Source organism: Wyeomyia smithii, chromosome 3, assembly GCF_029784165.1.
Source record: "Wyeomyia smithii strain HCP4-BCI-WySm-NY-G18 chromosome 3, ASM2978416v1, whole genome shotgun sequence".
In the NCBI taxonomy this organism is placed as follows: Eukaryota; Metazoa; Arthropoda; class Insecta; order Diptera; family Culicidae; genus Wyeomyia; species Wyeomyia smithii.
The window spans coordinates 104,026,365-104,041,583 of record NC_073696.1 but is presented as its reverse complement, the minus strand read 5'-3'; the positions used below and the strand labels follow the sequence as shown (position 1 = coordinate 104,041,583).

The 15,219-nt window shown below is 40.4% G+C and overlaps 3 protein-coding genes and 1 long non-coding RNA gene across 4 annotated transcripts; 2 read left to right on the top strand and 2 right to left on the bottom strand.

The window, feature by feature from the left end:
* The first annotated feature begins 2,909 nt into the window (after positions 1–2,909).
* Positions 2,910–5,789, top strand: LOC129732576 (protein disulfide-isomerase A5). The gene is made up of 6 exons (XM_055693566.1): positions 2,910–3,068; positions 3,326–3,763; positions 3,823–4,043; positions 4,105–4,543; positions 4,600–4,741; positions 4,800–5,789. Exons 1-6 carry the CDS (start codon positions 3,036–3,038, stop codon positions 5,435–5,437), a joined length of 1,911 nt encoding a protein of 636 aa, XP_055549541.1. The 5' UTR covers positions 2,910–3,035; the 3' UTR covers positions 5,438–5,789.
* A 426-nt stretch (positions 5,790–6,215) lies between these two features.
* LOC129732584 (60S ribosomal protein L24) lies at positions 6,216–7,562 on the bottom strand. The gene is made up of 4 exons (XM_055693579.1): positions 7,433–7,562; positions 7,282–7,357; positions 6,844–7,091; positions 6,216–6,420 (listed from the first exon to the last, which is right to left on the bottom strand). The coding sequence occupies exons 1-4, from the start codon at positions 7,435–7,437 to the stop codon at positions 6,288–6,290; spliced, it is 462 nt and encodes a 153-aa protein (XP_055549554.1). The 5' UTR covers positions 7,438–7,562; the 3' UTR covers positions 6,216–6,287.
* On the top strand, positions 7,443–9,594 carry LOC129732586 (uncharacterized). The gene is made up of 3 exons (XR_008729290.1): positions 7,443–9,129; positions 9,242–9,352; positions 9,415–9,594. It is a non-coding gene; the product is annotated as an uncharacterized LOC129732586 (long non-coding RNA).
* A 1,301-nt stretch (positions 9,595–10,895) lies between these two features.
* On the bottom strand, positions 10,896–15,118 carry LOC129728465 (uncharacterized protein K02A2.6-like). Its single transcript, XM_055686912.1, has 2 exons — positions 15,108–15,118; positions 10,896–13,970 (listed from the first exon to the last, which is right to left on the bottom strand). The coding sequence occupies exons 1-2, from the start codon at positions 15,116–15,118 to the stop codon at positions 11,063–11,065; spliced, it is 2,919 nt and encodes a 972-aa protein (XP_055542887.1). The 3' UTR covers positions 10,896–11,062.
* Positions 15,119–15,219: the final 101 nt, after the last annotated feature.

Sequence of the window (15,219 nt, the reverse complement as noted above, 5' to 3'; positions counted from 1 at the left end):
ATGTAAACCAACGTTTTCATGTTTGACAAATGATAGTTGAAGTTCAGCTGCACAAGCGGTTTTTCACTTAACAATTTCGAATTATAAAATGTTTTCAAATCAATCCAGCTCCATGAGCGGTAATGACGGACAGTGCACACAGCTCATTTTGACGTTTTCTGTACGTCAGAGAATTTTCAATCGCAGTAACGGAGTATAAAATATAACAACGTCGTAAGGTAGCCTGGCAACTTTAACAAACAATGGGCGTTTTGTTATTTAAATTTCGTCGTGCGCATGCGCGGATCAAAACAAGCTATGCTACGTTGCAAAATTTTTATGTTTTCACTCCGCTACTGCGATTGAAAATTCATCGACCTACAGAAAACGTCAAAATGGGCTGCGTGCACTGTCCACCTCCCAGATGGTCTCGAGGTACGATGCTGGCCTAACAAGCCAGTCGTCGTAGGTACGAGTCCCGGCTCGGGAGTGACTGTTACCGTCAGTAGGGTAGCGCTAGCCCCGCAATTGTCTTGTACACTAAACAGTTGGCTGCGAAGTCTGTGTATAACAAACAGAAGGTCAAGTTCCGAATTGGAATGTAGCACCAAGGCTTTGCTTTGCTTTTGCACTGTCCGCCATCACCGCTCGTGGCAAGCTGGATAATTTGCATTACTGCTTATAATTGTCCCATATGAAAAAAAAACATGAAGAGCGCATGCGATGTTGATGATACAACAGTTTTGTTTATTTCGGTTCACGCGTGCGCATAACGAAATTCAAATAACAAAACGCCCAGTGTATGTTGATGTTGCTATTCAGCTATCCGCGAGCAGTAATGGCGTACAGTGCACGCAGCCCATTTTGACGTTTTCTGTAGGTTTTGACGTTTTCTGTAGGTCGGGGTTTTCTGTAAGTCGACATTCGCTTTTCGACAATGTTCAACAATTTTCAATAATACAATAGTTCGAACAATCAGATTACAATTTTCTACATTTAGATGGGTGCTTACACACAAAGAAAATATTACCAAGCGAACACGTAAAAACAAGGTAAATCTACGTAGTCCTGAATGTTTTCACTGGTTTAGGTAAATAATACGCATAAAAATGGATGAAAACAACGCAACTGCTCAATAAAATGCGAATACTTATTTCTGGGTAAAAATTTGTATGGAGTTTTTGACGTTGATATTGATGATTCAAGGTATCCAATTTAACCTAAATGATGACTTCCGTGCAGTGTTTAAAAGTAGGTAAATCAGGTTTACCTAAAAGTACCTTCCCGCACAGAGGGGCTGGTTTGCGTCAAAAATACGCATAATCAGGTATTTTTATTTTTCTGTGTAGATAATTTTCCAATCGATTGCTGCAAAAATGACGGAAATCGGTTGGAAACCGTATCTGTTTATTATACACAGACATCGCAGCCACACATGCATAAGACATACGTAACACTCAGGAAGAAATCTTCCAAAAAAGTTGGTACAAAATGAACTACTCGAAAGTACCAACCTCTGTAAAAAAACCTCTGTTTGAGTAGTTTATGGAGGTTGTGTACCTGCGCAGCCCTGCATTTGTCTCGTTCCCACTCGAAAAATGCAGCATTGATCTTGTAAACAACTTTTTGACAGTTTCTTAAGGGATTTTGTTGAGGGCTCGAGTAGAGCCGCGATGAAGAAAATTCATTCCGTTCATTTTCGTCGAGCAGTTCATACTGGTGTTGGTACCGGGTGATGTGGGGCAAAGAGTACCAAAAAAAATCGCCAGTGTTACGTATGTCTAAGTACAGTCGCCATTCGATAACTGCAAGTCTTTTAACTGCAACGCTTTTTAACTGCAAGACCGATAACTGCAACAACTTTGCAGTTATCGGACCGCAATCCGTCAAATCTGAAGTCAAAGTCATATTTGACATTGAAGTGACAAATCTCGCGGGGGGATTCTAAATGCATTCGAAAATAAAAATTGTTGAATCTCTAGAAACATTTCAAAAGGACTTTTCATTTTTCTCGATTTTTTTCGATTCCGTTCACTTGTTGTCTCTTCATTCTAGATGGGAGATTATAGATCTCCACTATTAATCAATGAAGCCAAATCACCATGTTAAGTGGTTCACTTTCCGTAATTATTATAAGAAAAAAAATTCCTTGTGCATTGTTTGGCTAGCTTTCACGTCACGGATCCTGCTGACATTGATGTTGCTTTTACTTGCGTTATGTCAGCGGCTCCGAGCTTTCTGTCAAAATTTCATTCATGAATTGAGTTCAGAATCGTCTCGTAAAATGGTCTTCTGTAGTGATGAACTTTATCTTCGCCAACATATTGGTTATGTAAAGTAGTTACTAAAACGCAATAAATTATGATGCGGAAATATGACTATCAAATTGATTAATCAAAAAGCTTACCTATTTTAGTTTTCTGCTATTTTTTGCTACTATGTACTTCATTAAAAAATACATTTCGACATCATTGAAAACAAAAATGGTAGTGACGGACCCCCCTCTAAATTTTGGCATGTGTCAACTGTTGCAGTTATCGAACGGCATTCGATAACTGCAATGTTAACATGTTGCAGTTAGCGAACGACGACTGTTTGTGGCAGCCAACTGTTAAGTGCACAGGACAATTGCAGGGCTAGCGCTACGATCCTACTGACACTAACAGTCTCTCCCGAGCCGAGACTCGAACCTACGACGATGGATAAGTGCACAATTTTTGTTGAATAGATATAGAATGTTTAATGTAACTACCAACCAATTTGTTTATTCTGAATTGGTATTTATTTTGATTGAATAACAGCAAAAATTCTCAAAATTTCATTAAATAATAATTATTTCTTTTCTCTGACGGCTTTCATCGACGCTACCTGTAATCGCGAACCGGTTATGTTTGATACAGGAAAAAGAAGTAAAAAAGAACAGCAAACGAAGCTAACACTTATGTCAAACTTTCTTTTGTATCACCGGCTGCTTAGTTAGTTTGGAGAAAAAGATCTAAACTTTATTCTTGGTATAAAATTTTAAATGTAGTAAATTCACAGTAGTTGAAATAACCATGCTTTTAAAATATATTTTGTTCATAGCACTGGTAAGTGTAAGAAGCAGTTTTTGAGTTCGGATTATGTGCAAATGCTACCTTATAAGAATTTATTTTGACGCCGCCACGTCAGATTTATTTTATCCTTCGAAGCTGTAAATTAACATATCCGCGATGAATATTCACGGTCATGAGAACAATTATTTTTTTATAAAACTAAACGCTTGATGGTTTGATGTGCTAGTATCAAAAAGACAGTTTTTCTTTTTTCGACAAACTTTTATCGAGTACTTTTGTTTCCACTTCAGCTTTTTGCCCTTGAACTTGAAACAGCGTATGCAAAAACAAACTCCAAAAATGCTGTGGTAGAAGGTATCACGGACATGAAGGAACTTAAAAAGCTTTTCAGAACCAAAAACAATGTGTTGGTTTTGTTCGTAAGTAGTTTGAAAGAGGCCCAAGCAACCGTAATCGCATTCCGTGAAGCAGCCGAAGTCATCAAAGGTCAAGGAACGATGGTATTACTGGATTGCAGCAACAGCGATATGAAAAAAATTTGTAAAAAGCTAAAAGCTAATCCAGCACCCCATGCATTGAAGCACTTTAAAGACGGCGATTTCCATAAAGACTATGATCGCCAACTGACTGTTACTAGCTTGGCTAATTTCATGAGAGATCCTACAGGAGATCTCCCTTGGGAGGAAGATCCCATTGGAGTCGATGTTACACACGTTCCAGATTCAGTTGTAAGTAGGCCATGAACCAATTGAAAGATAAATAGTGTTAATTCACGATGTTTTTCAAGGCTCTCGCAAAATTTCTCAAAAAAGAAGTACGCCCGGTGCTGGTAATGTTTTACGCACCGTGGTGTGGATTCTGTAAAACGCTTAAACCTGAGTTCTCTGCAGCTGCCAGTGAGCTGAAACCCAAATATGTTCTAGCAGCTATAGATGTGAATCGTCCAGAAAATTCAATTATTCGCAAACAATATAATATCACTGGTTTTCCAACTTTGTTGTATTATGAGTAAGAATTTATTGTATGCAAGTCATGAACATAATCTAATAGCCGTTATTATTTCATATAGAAATGGGCGCATGAAGCACACCTTCGACGGGGAAAATAATAAAGCCGGAATAGTTGCTTTTATGAAAAACCCAGCCTCACCGCCCCCTGCTAAACCTAAAGAACCAGACTGGGCATCAGAAGCAAGTTCTGAAATTGTACACTTAAGTAACGCTAATTTTGAACCGGCGTTGAAAGATGAAAAATCTGCGCTAGTAATGTTCTATGCTCCATGGTGTGGTCATTGCAAGAAGATGAAACCCGAATATGAAAAAGCAGCCAGCCTAATGAAGGAGCAGAAGATAGCCGGTGTTTTAGCCGCGCTTGATGCTACCAAAGAACAGGCAATCGGTCAACAGTTCGGGGTAAAGGGTTATCCTACCGTGAAATATTTCAGCAATGGCGAGTTCAAATTTGATGTGAATTTAAGGGAAGCAAACAAAATTGTCGAATTCATGAAGGTAGGTCTATAAGCAAACTAAAATGGATGCAGTGTATAAATTTACTGTTTTATTAGAACCCGTCCGAACCACCACCACCTCCGGCTCCAGAAACGCCATGGGAAGAGGAACAAAACCAAGTCGTTCATCTCAATGATGAGACATTTAAAACATTTTTGAAGAAAAAGAAGCACGCTCTAGTAATGTTTTATGCTCCATGTACGCATTACGTATATATTTTTATAAGACAGTTGATTAACTCTTCCTTCTATTGTAGGGTGCGGCCATTGCAAGCGTGCTAAGCCTGAGTTTGCAGGCGCTGCAGAACATTTCAAAGAAGATCCCAAAATAGCGCTGGCAGCGGTTGACTGTACCCGTTACAATGCAGTTTGCGGGGTCTATGAAGTTCGTGGGTACCCAACTTTGAAATATTTCAGCTATCTTAAAACTGTTAGAGAATACAACGGCGGAAGAACACAAAATGATTTCATTAAGTTTCTTTCGGATCCCGAAGCGCCTGCTCCAGAAAAGCCACCTCCAGAACCATATGGGGATTATCCTGGTTCAGATAAGATTATCATGATCAGTGACAAAAACGTAGATGATGTGCTGCACAATGAGGATCGTTTACTGGTTATGTTCTATGCTCCATGGTGCGGACACTGCAAACGCATGAAACCGGAGTTTGCTGAAACAGCAAATCTACTGGTGAAAACCAACGTATCTGGCAAGGTGGCAGCTGTTGATTGCACTGAACAAACCAAAACAGCAGAAAAATTCGAAATACAAGGATTTCCAACGTTGAAATTTTTCGTGCGGGGGAAGTTTATTGCCAACTACGAAGGAAAGCGCACGGCCCAGGCAATGTATGAATATATTCGCTCAAACGGAGCCACCACCAAAGACGAATTGTAAACAGCCGAGCCTATCTTTAATGCGCCTTTTGTGATTTGGTGAAACTCGCACAAAAAACGAGTGATCTTTACTGTATCTGCCTCAGTTTTATATTCCTCTTGTCTGTATGTAGATATGTTCTATTGAATATTATTTTGTAAGAGTATTACATTTGTAACGCCGATTTTATCCGTCGGTGTTTGACACAGGCTATTCTGATGAATGTTAACATAATTTGACATAACGTAAGGTGATTCTATTTGAGTAAAAGACTTTCAATGGCACAGAAACGATAACAGAACAAACTAGCTTTCCGATTACAAAACCCATGAATGAAAAATGTGAATAAACTATAGGTGTTTTAATTTTTTAATTTCCTTACACTTTTTCATCCGAAAGTAAAATCCTTTTGATTCTTGAATACTAAGTACCAGTTTTTTTCCACTGAATAACGAAGATTTTTTGAAAACACCAACAGAATCAAATAGGAGATTGAATCGATTGGTCAATTTGAAGCAAAGTTTTTAATAAGAGTGAATATTTTTGATTTTTGCCTTACTCTTCACATCAAACACAACACATGAAGAATCATTAGGCCGTATGAATAAAAGAAGTTACTCTGCTTCTCCCGTAAGATTTGCACGGGATGAGTAAAGCAAACGCTTTTATTCATACGGCTTATTGTTTACATACGGTAACAAGTTCTCTCTTTGAGAAAGGTAATAATGTCGTGCTTCTGAAATGTTTTAGATTTCGAGAATATCTGTCTATAAATCTTTCGATAACAAACAACAGCAACTTAGCACTCCTTATTTCCTTTATTTTATCCAATATTAGAATAATCCTTACAAACAGACGGAGTTTTCGAAATTTATCGCTTTCCTCCTACGCGTGGAGCAGCCTTCTGGGACACTTTCGCGGCTTTTTGTTTTGGCTGCTTGGTAGTCGGTTGAGCTTTAATTTTCTTCTCAGCCTGTTTGGCTTTCTTAGCTTCCTTTGCAACCCTGGAAAGAATGAGAAAACGAAAAACATAGATTTTTAAACTTAGCTATAGAGACTTTTACCAGAAAAAATGCAACACAATTTATATTTACATAATAACAACATGAATGCCGATAATTCTGAGTAATTTTAAAAATTTGACACCTGGTGCAATCTGGTATCTTATCCTCTCTAAAATTCAAAACCCCATCTCAAATAGGTATATATCAAATCACATTCACCGTGTGTTCCAGTATAAAGATGTTTCCTTTTTCAAGAGTGAGTTCCTTATGTAAACTCTAGTAGCAAGCTTATAGAGAACTCAGGTGAACAAAAGGAATTGTTTCTTTAGCCTTGCCTATGTCTGCTAACCGTCATTAAAACCAAACGCTTAATCGCGCAAGCAGGCTGCTAGAGGTAGCATATTCCTAATAACATTTACTTACTTGATAGCCTGATCTCGCTGAGCTTTGCGCACCTCTGGCTTCATGTTACGCTTAGCCATGATATCAGTGATAGAAGCTCCAACAATAGCGCGCTGGAATTTTTGCGTCCGGCGAGTACGCTTCTTGGTGGCTTCCTCAACGATACCTTTCTTGTGCTTCCTTCGGTATAATACCGTCCATTTAACCTTACGCGGGTTACGCTTCATCAAGAAGGAACGCTCGCATTTTTTGTTGATGAAGGTAAATGTCTGCAAAATAGGAATAAATGCAATCAAATGGCGAGATGGACCAACATTGGTCTTAGCCGTCCAATGGACAACACAAAAAAAATGCATTCAACAAATATTTGCTAAGATGTGCACCATAATTCGTTGAGGAACCATGACTAATATCAAATAAGAGGTCGTATTCATTTCCAAAATATCAATATCAACTTACTTTGCCATCGGCTTTAACCAATGTTTTACCACTCGCGGGGTAAATTTTGAATCCACTGAATGCGCACAGGCCAATCCTAAAGAAAAATATTTATTTTTTATTCTGCTTGTCATTTAGAGTTCGTGTATCAGGTCATATCAAATAAACTCACTTCATTTTGATAAAATTTTACTGCTTCTTCAAATCAGTAAACTTGAAGCCCATGAAACGTGGGACAGAAAAGAACTTAACAGCAGCGTGACGTCACGTCCAGCTGTCAGCGTTACCAACCAAAATTATTGACAAATGAATTTCAACCACAAATCGAAAACATTGCATTTTGGCAGTGGGATTTCAACGTTATGTGGTTGAATTACACTGAAAATAAATCGCACGCTAATCCCTAATGCTGTTTACGAACAAACAATACCGCTCGCTAGATTAGTTGAGAGAATTCGTTATCGATATTGTTTTTGGCACATTTTGCTTGTGTAGGATAAGTGCAACGATACACCGTGCCCCAGTGCTGAGTCAAAAATTTCCAGCTCGAAAAGATCCTCGAGCTGATCGGGAATCGAACCCGATATCACAACCGTGTGAGAGTGCTAGCAGACCGACATCGCTAACCACAGAGCCACGGACCACACTCGTCACATGTAAATGCCAATGAATGAACCTAATTATTTTATTATGTTGACCCGTATCGCTTTTATAGAGATAAGTGACTTTTCACCTACGCACACTAGTAAACGTGTAAACCGGATCTACTACGAAAGGCTGAAACTCAAAAGGCTGAAACACGAAAGGCTGAAATCACGGAAGGCTAAAAGCTACATAAGGCTGAAAAACACGAGAGGCTGAATTACGAAAAGCTGAAAAATCATAAGGCTGAAATTCACATAGTTCATTTCTAAAAAAAAAAAAACACTCACGGTCTACGGCCGACTCGATTGTCTATGATGTATGCTGTCCTTACTCGCTATCGCTCGTTCGGACTAAACTAGGGGATCACGAGCTAGTAGACCTAGGAAAACGAACGAACCTATACAGAGGTGATTTCTGTGGGAGGGCTGCCCCCCGCAGTGGCCGGCGCTTCCGACTGCGGGTCGCCGGCGCACACTCGCGGCCTTCGGCCGTCTCGCCCTGAATCATCTAGGAAACGTGTACAAGAGTCAAGTGCGTACAGATTCAAATGTTGCTGAAAACTAATTTTCCATCGCACAAACCAATTAATATTCAAACATTGAACTCTGTCACCTTATAAAGATTTGCTAGCCATGTGTCCGAATTTTTCAACGATTATGATTCAAGTTACAAAAGTTTTAGCCTTTTATGTTTCAGCCCTTCGTTCATTCTGCCTTTTGGAGCTTCAGCCTCTTGTGCATTCAGCCTTTCGTTATGAAACATACTTTTCAGCCTTTCGAGTTTCAGCCTTTCGGGTTTCAGCCTTTTGAGTTTCAGCCTTTCGTTACTAACCCTACTAACATTACTAACCCCGTGTAAAGGTGCTTTTGTTTCTTCCAACCTGTAAATCATCGCATCTCGTTGCTTCGACTTTTATCACTTTTTCACCATTTTTGGTCGATTATACTTAGCGCCTTCTTCCGAATTCTGATCACGAATGAGAAAATTTATTCAGAAACAAGTTTAAAACATATAATGAGTGTTTAACTGAATTTTTGTCCAGCTACTTAAAACATAGCATTGCAAACAAAACAGCTATTTATAAATATTTTCCCCAACTACCCCAACTAGCACTAACTCATTCGTACGTAAAAAGGTCTATTGGAATCCACGGTATTTCAACGTGTATTGGCATTAAACGTGTTTAAGGAGCACCCCGCATAACCAAAAACCATTGCTGAAGCGGTAAGGATTTTAACTGTACTAAATGAAGTATGGTAACTGTTCGTGATAATGTCTTTCATCAGGTATTACTGTACTAAACTGAAAGTCTTAAACTATTTATATCCCCACATAGGATAGTAAGCACTGTTTGTCCACCACACCTTCAACGGTTGAAGCTCCATCGAAAAACGAAGAGATCCAGTAAACGCTGTAGTCGCAGGTATTTGTCAAACTATAATGAAAGGTAATCAAATTGGTCACAAATCTTTTGGCTTTAGTATTTATACAATCCTTTTTTCTATCCAGTATCTTCGAGCAGAACGATAATGAAGTCCACATTGCACGACGACGAATGCAAAACAGCGCCCCTCGCAGCCTGGGAGAATACAAATATGACCAGTCACAAAAATAAATGTGCAAGATGGCTGGCAAGTGATGATATCTGCAGCTGAAAAACAAAAACATGATTTTGCAAAAAATAAAGAAATCGCCACTAACAATCTTTATATTCAAAACAATATCACGACTATTCCACGAACGATTATCAGAATATAAATCAATATAAATATACCATTCATGAAATGATACCTGAACAACTGGAAACTACTGCAAAATAACATATTTATACTATTTGAAGAATAGTTTTTGTACAAAATTTTGGATTATTAGTTTACCATATCGTGTATAATATCGAAAAAATATGTTCGGGAAAATCGCTGTTTTTGAATGGTAACCATACCTAACGCCTAGTTCACCAAATGGTTATTTCTCAGTTTACTATAAACTAGATGGTCAAAACTAAAGCTGATATGTAAATGGTTATGTGACTGTTTTATAAATGGTTAAGATACTATACGGGAAACAATTCGTGTATGGTATTTGCTTATGCGGGACGTTATTTTCAGAAACACCGAAGACTTCACTGCTGAGATTCCGGTGAAATTTCACCGTAGTCGGTGTTTTTTAAGTGTGTAACCGGTGTAACCACAATAAACAGGATTCTTCTCGTGTACTGATATTGAGCGTCAGTGTAAAAAAGATTCGTTAAGTTTGTAGAACTCAAACTTTGGCAACAGAAGGATATTTCTAGTAACAGGGAATTCAGACATCATGAACAAAAAATTTAATTGTTTATACGTATTTTTTTAGAAGATCAAATATTCAAATATAAAAAAATCTTGATCACAAATGAAAAGTGTGTTTAAAACGAGATTTAAAACTAAGTTTTAAACATTCGGGGGGAGCTGCGTAGCCGCAAGGTTACAGAGTCCGCTTTGTCATGCGGATGGTCGAGGGTTCGAATCTTAGAAGAACCAGGCCATCCGATGTCAGAAAGGACTTAAGCATGGGTTTATTCTCAGGCTCCCCACCAGTTACCCTTCCTTTACGCTGAAATATACAATACCTTTGCGTGACTTCCTCTTAACAAAAAATAAGTCCCTCTTAGCAATAAAACTGGCCAGAAGGACGCACGACGAAACTTCTCAAGGGAATTATAATTGGTGATATTTGGCAAGAGGAACAAGTGTCGGTATGATAGAACAGTAAGCGTGTCAGGAAGAGTATCACATTACACACAAGCACTGATAAACAATAACAATAAGCATGCCACTTCTCAATAGCGGTATTGCTATTAACAGAAGTGCGGGATACAGCAGACACCCGGGCATATCTCACAATAGATCTACAACTCTGGTCGCAGTGAGGAAGTCCATACAGGAAAAAAAAACATTCGTTTTGCATCACCGTTTCTGATACGCATTAGAGTAAGACCACATACATAAGTGTTGAGTTCTTCAAGATAATAGAACTACTAATAACTGTTAAGTTCTACTTTAATAGTCTAGTTTCTTTGGTGGTTGGAATCAGAATGAATATAATTTTTCACAGCTGTTATTTCATAGCCTTGACAGCACGTCAAGGCTTACTTGACTATTCCATTACATCTCCCTTTTTAGAAGAGATCGTAGGGGTTCAACCAATTTGGGACCCTACGATTTCGAACTGGACGGTCTGGCTGGGCAGGAGACAGGGAACGGCTACTGGCTAACTCTGCATCCTGGAAATCGTCATCTGATTCACCTTCAGGTATGATTGGAGAAGCTTCTTCAACTACAGGGGCAGCTGATTCATCTGGAATCTCAGAAACAGCGGGCTTCACTGGTTGGAGGTTGAATTCATCCAACAGCATAGAGAGCGGCATGTTGGGTAATACTGGAGAACTGTCGCAATCGCCATGACGTTGCTTCAACTGATTTGTGTGCGAGCAAATGAGACGTCCAGTTTCCAACAGAACGTTGTAGTTTACCCGGCCTTTGCGCTCCACAATTGTTCCAGGAATCCACTTGATTGCATTGCGTTGGTGTACCTCTGCGTAGACCAGATCATTTGCTTTGAACTCCCGTTTGATGGTGTTGTAGCGTCTGTTGAACTGAGTGTTTTGTTTCGTGTTTACTTCAGTTGGGCTTGGAATCTGTGGCTTGACAAGATCGAGTGTTGTACGGATCGATCTTCCTAGGAACAGGTCAGCAGGTGACTTTCCTTCAGGCAAGTTTCGACTCGGGGTTGAGCGGTACGTAGATAAGAAAATCTGGAGATGTTGGAATGTGGCCGTGTTTTCCCCCTTGACAAGCTTCTTGAGTCCCCTCTTCAGTGTGTCAACAAACCTTTCAGCCTGTCCATTCGACTGCGGGTGATACGGAGCTATGGTCAGGTGACAGATTCCGTTTGCTTCACAAAACTGTTTGAATGTTGAACTGATGAACTGGGAACCGTTGTCTGACACCAGGGTTCGTGGATTTCCATACCTTGCGAAGGTTTCTTCAAGAATTTCCAGTGTTGCTGTCGTTGTTGTACTGCGGGTGCGGAAAACTTCGGGCCATTTTGAGTAAGCGTCGACGATAACCAAATAGTAGTAACCATTCACGGGGCCAGCGTAGTCGATGTGAATGCGCTCCCAGGGTTTCGACGGAATCGGCCAGGACTCCAGATCAGTTTTTCTCGGGGATTTGGCGGCTTCGGCACAGGAACTGCAATGTCGAACACAAGTTTCTATATCGTCGTCTATGTTTGGCCAGTAAACGAAGCTTCTAGCTAACGCTTTCATGCGATTCATTCCAGGATGTCCTCGATGCAATTGACGAATGATGCGCTTACGGAAACGTGCTGGAATAACGACCCGATCACCAAACATTATGCAATCTTGAACGATCTGCAGGCTATCTCGTCTGGTGAAAAACTGACGAATGGCTGGATCCTGTGGTTGGGTTGCAGTTTGCGGCCAACCTTGATTGATGTGCTGGATCACCTTTTGTAGGACTGGATCACGACTTGTTTCCTTGACTATCATTTCAGATGTGACCGGTAAAGCAGAGATGGAGTCGTCGAGGATCGCTTTCACATCCAATTCAATTTGCAAAGCAGCGATGATGTAGTCTTCGTCCGGTCTACTGTTTGAACTCATCAGGCGTGACAGGAGATCAGCGTGACCAAAACTTGCAGTCGGCACAAACTGGATGTCGAAATTATAAAGCATCAGCGTGAGTGCCCAGCGTTGTAGGCGATTTGCGGTGTAAACTGGAATACCCTTCTTGCTTCCAAATATTTTCAGCAACGGCTTGTGGTCGGTTTGAAGAGTGAATCTACGTCCGAAAACCATTTTGTGAAAACGGGTAACTGCAAAAATAAGCGCTAGAGCTTCCTTCTCGATCTGTCCGTAGTTCTGTTCAGCTGGTGTCAGTGACCTTGAAGCGTGTGCGATGGCCTTGACCGCGCCATTCGGAAAACGGTGCATAATCACTGCACCCAAACCATCCTTAGAAGCGTCACCGGCAACGATGATTTCCTTATCTGGATCGTAGTGAGTCAGCAACAAATCGGAAAGGAGGATTGTCTTAAAACGTTCGAAAGACCTCTGGCATTCGGCGGTCCAATCCCAGCGAGCGTCCTTCTTCAGCAGACGGTCCAGTGGCGCACGAAGCTCTTTCATTTGGCCAACGAATCGTCCATAGTAGTTGATTGCTCCCAAATAAGATCGCAGCTGCGAAATGTTCTTCGGGGCTGGCATCTGGGAAATGGCTCGCGTCTTCTCAGGATCAGGGTGGAGACCATCCTCGTCAATGATGTGACCCAGGAATTTAATCTGTGGAAGTGAGAAACGGCACTTCTCAATGCGGAGATGAAATCCATAGTCTTGAATTCGTTCCAAGACAGCGTAAAGGTTGCGATCGTGTTCCTCTTGAGTTTTTCCAGCAATCATGATGTCGTCAAGATATGGTTTGACACCTGGAATGCCGGCTACCATACTATCGATGATTCTCTGGAAAGCACCAGGGGCGGATTTGACTCCGGGTGGCAAACGGTTGTACTGGAACAATCCTTGATGAGTGTTGATGGTCAGCATCTTACGGAATTCTTCTTCGACTTCCACTTGGAGGTATGCATCTGAAAGATCGATGTGCGAGAAAAAGCGGGAACCAGCTAGCTCGGCAAACATGTCTTCCGGATGCGGTAAAGGATGACAATCGGATTCCAGCACGTCGTTGAGACCCGTGGAGTAATCACCACAGACACGAACGGAGACGTTGTCAGCCTTTCGAACAACCACGATGGGGGCCGCCCAGTCGGAGAATTGAACTGGTGAAATGATACCTTTATCTTGCAATCTCTGTAGTTCGGCGTCAACTTTGGGAAGTGCAGCGTAGGCCACCGGCCTCTTTGGACAATACACAGGGCGTGAATTGGGTTTGAGGTACAGTTTCACTTGTGCTTTGGTGCAACGACCAAGGGAACTTTGAAAAACATCAGGAAATCTGGAACGGAGCTTCTCTACCAAGGGCTCGAACTTCAAAATATGTTGAGTTCTTCAAGATAATAGAACTACTAATAACTGTTAAGTTCTACTTTAATAGTCTAGTTTCTTTGGTGGTTGGAATCAGAATGAATATAATTTTTCACAGCTGTTATTTCATAGCCTTGACAGCACGTCAAGGCTTACTTGACTATTCCATTACAATAAGACATACGTAACACTGGCGTTTTTTTCTGGTACACGTTGCCCCATAGTACTCCGTACCTCACCCTGTCAAACTGCTCGATAAATAATGAACAAAATGAATTTTCTTTTTCTCGGCCTTATCGAGCCCCAAAGAAAATCCCATGAGGAACTGTCAAAAAGTTATTTACAAAATCAATGCAGCATTTTTCGAGTAGGAACGAGACAAATGCAGGGCTGCGCAGGTACACTGCCTTCAAAACCAACTCAAACAGAGGATTTTCTTACAGAGGTTGGTACTTTCGAGTAGTTTATTTTGTACCAACTTTTTTGGAAGATTTCTTCCTGAGTGTTACGTATGTCTTATGTATGTGGTAAGACTTGTATGCAATCCGGATCCAGAAGCGTGAAAAACAAATGTTATCCGATCGGTAGCTCTCAGGGGGAATCTATCTGTCAAATATCGTGTAACCGTGACCAGCATATTTGGCAACAAGGCGTCCGGTTGTAATGGTTTTTGTCGTTTTGATTGAAGTAAAATTTAGTAGAATTGTAACGTTCTTTTTTAACAAAACTCTAGAAATCGTAGAAAACTTTTATTCATACTGCGTTGCGTAGTGAAATTTGGTGGCAGCAGCCTGCAATTAGCTGAAAATCATGAAGTTTCTTCGCCACACAGGAAATCTTTTAAACGTCATGGACCAACAAACTTCATGGACCAAAGTTGATCTGCGATAACGCACACATATATGAATTTTGACAGCAGTAAATCCCCCCTGGTAGCTCTAGTATCGCGAATGCCAATTCTTAATACAACAATCAAAAATCACTTTTGATATTATCGCCGACATTAAAAAATTTCGGTTATGGTCGTGTTTCGGGTTTACAGCTTGAAAAACAGCAACAATAACAAACGTGAAACGTCACCGGTGGATTGCCTTTATTCAATATGTATTTATTCGTTTTTACCTCTCTGTGTATAATTTTGAACCAAAAGGCAACATACCTGTGATCCATTATCTCTTATTCCGGAAATAAAAATGTCATAATATTGAATAACAGTACACGCACACGAATGCAACAAAAGTTTGTTTGCTTGTTGTCTCTGTTCTACTACC

Coding starts and splice junctions, on each gene's coding strand:
- LOC129732576 (XM_055693566.1), top strand. CDS start 3,036: ATGCTTTTAAAATATATTTTGTTCATAGCACTG. Junction 3,069..3,325: donor ATATTTTGTTCATAGCACTG/GTAAGTGTAAGA, acceptor TTTCCACTTCAG/CTTTTTGCCCTTGAACTTGA. Junction 4,544..4,599: donor AAATTGTCGAATTCATGAAG/GTAGGTCTATAA, acceptor CTGTTTTATTAG/AACCCGTCCGAACCACCACC.
- LOC129732584 (XM_055693579.1), bottom strand. Junction 7,092..7,281: donor TGGTTAAAGCCGATGGCAAA/GTAAGTTGATAT, acceptor CCTATTTTGCAG/ACATTTACCTTCATCAACAA. Junction 6,421..6,843: donor CAGCGAGATCAGGCTATCAA/GTAAGTAAATGT, acceptor CATTCTTTCCAG/GGTTGCAAAGGAAGCTAAGA.